At 35.0% G+C, this 4,262-nt stretch overlaps 1 protein-coding gene across 1 annotated transcript; it reads left to right on the top strand.

Moving 5' to 3' along the window:
* Window positions 1-1,035: 1,035 nt before the first annotated feature.
* LOC21403782 (protein DETOXIFICATION 16) lies at window positions 1,036-3,943 on the top strand. The gene is made up of 8 exons (XM_010089531.2): window positions 1,036-1,329; window positions 1,467-2,011; window positions 2,181-2,267; window positions 2,378-2,434; window positions 3,027-3,265; window positions 3,441-3,559; window positions 3,655-3,741; window positions 3,831-3,943. Exons 1-8 carry the CDS (start codon window positions 1,036-1,038, stop codon window positions 3,888-3,890), a joined length of 1,488 nt encoding a protein of 495 aa, XP_010087833.1. The 3' UTR covers window positions 3,891-3,943.
* The last annotated feature ends 319 nt before the right edge of the window (window positions 3,944-4,262 follow it).

The following is a 4,262-nucleotide window of genomic DNA, read 5'->3' as shown; positions in this document are numbered from 1 at the left end:
TTTTAAAAAAAAAAAAAAAAAAAAAAAAAAAGCCTATTTAATTTGCATCACCAAATTATGTTGACATAGTTCAATAAATAAACGGGTAATCCACTATCTAAATCCGAACAATTCCTCATATTTATATTGATGAATTTCCTAGACATTACATACGGTCTTCTTATCGACTGTGCTTTCATTTAAGGCTTACGGTGGTTGTGCTTTAGGTTTTAGTTAATTATGTTTTATTGTAATAAAGTCGATATTTCTGTTATGTAGTTTTAGTATTTTCTTTATAATAATGATAGCAGTTCTCCGTTAGATTTAAATCTTGGCGAGTTAAAAGTATGCTAGCTATGAGTTTAGGAAGAGATGTTAGCGGTCTTAGAACTACATGTTACATGCCCCCGATCGCTTCCATTGAATGTAGTCAGAAAGGAAAAAACACCCAAAAAAAAAAAGAAAGGAAAAAACACCCAAAAAAAAAAAAAGAAAGGTAAAAACACCAAAAAAAAAACAAAGAAAAAAAGGACACCAGAAAAAAAAAAAAGAAAAAATCTTTCGACTAAAACGTGGAAAGTGAGAATTCATACTTCTAAATTCTAATTTATATAATGTTAGATTGTCAGATTCTTCTTTGAAGGAAAATAAATAATGACAAAAAAAAGATTGTTAGATTCTTGAGATTCTTTGCCTGAAAATTCTCCGCCAACGCCGTACCATTTGACTAATTCATAGTCATTCAGTTCAGCCGGTCCAGAATTATAATACAAAATTTACTCGCAAATGCTTACTCATAAAACAAAAATTGTGGTTGTGGCTACATTTTTGTTACAAATTAGAAGGGCCAACTCTTAAATAACCAAGCTAGTTAAACAACATGTGACGCGGCCAAGATTTTTTTTTCTCTCTTTTTTTCTCTTTTTTTTTTTTTTTTTTTTTTTTTTTTTTTTTTTTTTTTTGCTTGCTAGAACGCCGCTAAGGTTTTGGCTATATACATATAAATACAATACAATTATGCAAAACGTGTGGCCACTCTAAAAGCAGCCAACGAATATGGAGAGAGAGAATTACAAACCATCTTTAGTCACTCCATTGATACAATCTTGTGAGGAAAATGGGCTCAACAATGGAAGGGACAGAGTTGGTGAAGAGGGTATTAAGAGAAAGCAAATTCTTGAAGAAGTGAAAAGGCAGTTATGGTTAGCAGGGCCTTTGATAGCTGTGAGTTTATTGCAGTATTGCTTACAGATGATTTCTGTGATGTTTGTTGGTCATCTTGGTGAGTTATCGCTATCTGGCGCTTCCATGGCCACTTCCTTTGCAGCTGTGACTGGTTTCAGCTTTTTGGTGAGTTAGTTTTTTCCTCTAACTTTGAATGAATTCTCTTTGTTTGATGAATTGACAAAGCAAAAAGAAGAGTATACATTTGAATACATTTATGATGATAAAGTTGAGTTTTTGTGGTGTGTTTATTGACTGAATAGTTGGGAATGGCGAGTGCTTTGGAGACCTTATCTGGGCAGTCATATGGGGCAAAGCAATATCATATGTTGGGAATACATACACAAAGATCTATGTTTGTTCTTTTACTTGTGAGCATACCTCTTGCAGTTATCTGGGCAAACACAGAGCCTATTCTAATTGCTGTAGGCCAAGATGCTGATATAGCCACAGAAGCCGGGCGATATGCCCGGTTCATGATCCCGAGCATATTCGCCTATGGTCTTCTTCAGTGCCTAGTCAAGTTCTTACAAACCCAAAACATTGTTTTCCCAATGGTGGTTTCCTCTGGGATTGCAACTTTGCTTCATATACTTTTGTGTTGGGTATTGGTATTCAAATCTGGACTTGGAAGCAAAGGAGCTGCCTTGGCGAACTCCATATCTTATTGGAACAATGTGCTGTTGCTAGCTCTTTATGTTAAGTTTTCTTCTTCGTGTGCGAAAACTTGGACAGGGTTTTCTAAGGAAGCCTTTGAAAATACTCCTACGTTTGTTAGACTTGCCATTCCTTCAGCTGTAATGGTTTGGTAAGTTCTCTTCTGCACTTAATGTGGCATTATCAGGTTTAATTCTATATCTGTGATCTGCAATAGCAGAAAAAGTTCTTGGCCAAAAGCTCTGTAGCACTGTTTGAAAGTCTTTTTCCTCAATGATGCTAATGCTATTTACCATGACATTTTGCAATGTTTTGTACAGCTTAGAAATGTGGTCATTTGAAATGGTAGTTCTTTTATCAGGCCTTCTTCCCAACCCAGAGTTAGAAACCTCTGTTCTCTCTATCAGGTTTGTTGTGACAAAAGTTTGATTCGGGTTGATTTTAAAAAAAATTTTGCTACAAGTTCTTGATTTTTCAAATTTTAGTTACATAGCTTATGACTTGTGTGCATTGCCAGCCTAAACACAGCCTCAACTGTTTGGATGATCCCTTTTGGACTCAGCGGTGCGGTGAGGTTAGCTTGAAAACAGCTTTATGTTAGCAAGATTTAATTTCATTTTTCATGCTAGCTTACAACTTGTATGTTAGTACAACACACCCTTTCTTGTATTATTATTATTATTATTATTATTATTATTATTATTATTATTATTATTTTTGCGCATATCTAAAGGTTTTATTTTGATACCATTGATAAGGGTTTAGAGACAGAAGTTTTAAATGGATCATCTTAACTTAGGCTCCGTAGGTATGAGGGTTAAAACTAGAGTAATTCTGATTTTAATTTTGGAATTGGAACCATGATTTATGGTTTTGACTCCAATCATGATTTTGAAACCAGAATCATAATCAGGGATTTGAACCACCCAAAACCAAGGGGGAGATAGTTTTAAAACTATGAGTGGTTTTGGTTTAAAACATCACATCAGAGTTTAAACCTTAAATCAAAACCATTCAAACCAAACACTGGTTTTCAAACCTTGAACCGAAACTATTTTTTACTTTTTGCAAACAAATAAAGGTTTGAACTAGAATCATGATTCTGGGTCTAGAACTCTCGAACCAAATGCTATCTTACTGTTTTTCCTTTTGTTTATGATTAACAGCACTCGGGTCTCGAATGAATTAGGAGCAGGTCACCCAGGAGCCGCTCGTTTGGCAGTGTGGGTTGCGGTAGTCATGACTGTCACCGAGGCATTATTGGTGGGATTAGTTCTTATACTGATACGTAATATCTGGGGTTATGCTTATAGCAATGAAATAGAAGTGGTCAAATACGTTGCGAAGATGATGCCTATACTTGCAGGATCCCACTTTCTAGAGGGATTGCAGTGTGTTCTTTCAGGTTTTTATTCCTTCTGCTTACTTCTTATGACAAAAATCACCTTAAGACATTTTGTTTTAGGCTCTTGAAGATGAGGAAAATTAGAGGAAGATGAACAATTTGTAATGGTGTGAACAAAAAATTTACCAATTATATGCACAATTATATGATGTTGGTACCTCCTTGCGTACATCAGGAAATGCTAGAGGATGTGGGTGGCAGAAGATCGGAGCATATGTGAATCTTGGATCATACTATATAGTGGGAATTCCATCAGCTATTTTATTGGCTTTTGTCTTCCACATTGGTGGAAAGGTTCTCTCTTCGTATGCCTCTTATCATGTTATACACTTGAATTTCGATATCAAGACTTTTTCTGGAACATTTTCTTCTTTTTATTTCCTTAATAGGGTCTCTGGTTGGGGATAATATGCGCGCTCGTCGTGCAGTCTTTGTTCCTTCTTGTGATCAGCATAAACACCAACTGGGAGGAACAAGTAATATCTATGTCGCTTTCACTACTTTGAAGCTATTTGTTTCTTCAAAATCTAACTCAATCAATCATTTTTTTCTTCTTGTATTTTAGGCCAACAAGGCTAAAGAGAGAGTTTACAAGTCTGTAGCTCCCGTAGAAGCGGTCTCTTGAAGATTAAACGCGACCGAAATAGAGAAACTTCATTGCCTAATTGAGGGAGGAAGGCAGGCTTGGATAATCATGAAGCTTAAAAAAGTGGATTTACAAGGAATTTTGGTATCCTTGTATGGGAAATGATTATTATTCATTGCGGCAGATGAATAAAGGCGCAATCTAAGATGCGACTTGTATGCTCTGAAGTTATTTGTACTTTTCCATATATTAACAGTGAAATATACATTTATTTTAAATAAAGTCTGTCTTGGTATTCAAGGCATTATTGTTGGTTCGTGAAAATTGCAATTTTAAGTAAGCTTTTCTTTTTCATCTCATATGAACTAGTAAAATGATGGGTTTTTTTTTTTTTTTTTTTTTTTTTTTCAA

Source organism: Morus notabilis, unplaced genomic scaffold (genome assembly GCF_000414095.1).
Source record: "Morus notabilis unplaced genomic scaffold, ASM41409v2 Scaffold409, whole genome shotgun sequence".
In the NCBI taxonomy this organism is placed as follows: domain Eukaryota; kingdom Viridiplantae; phylum Streptophyta; class Magnoliopsida; order Rosales; family Moraceae; genus Morus; species Morus notabilis.
This window is presented reverse-complemented; position numbering and strand designations above follow the sequence as displayed.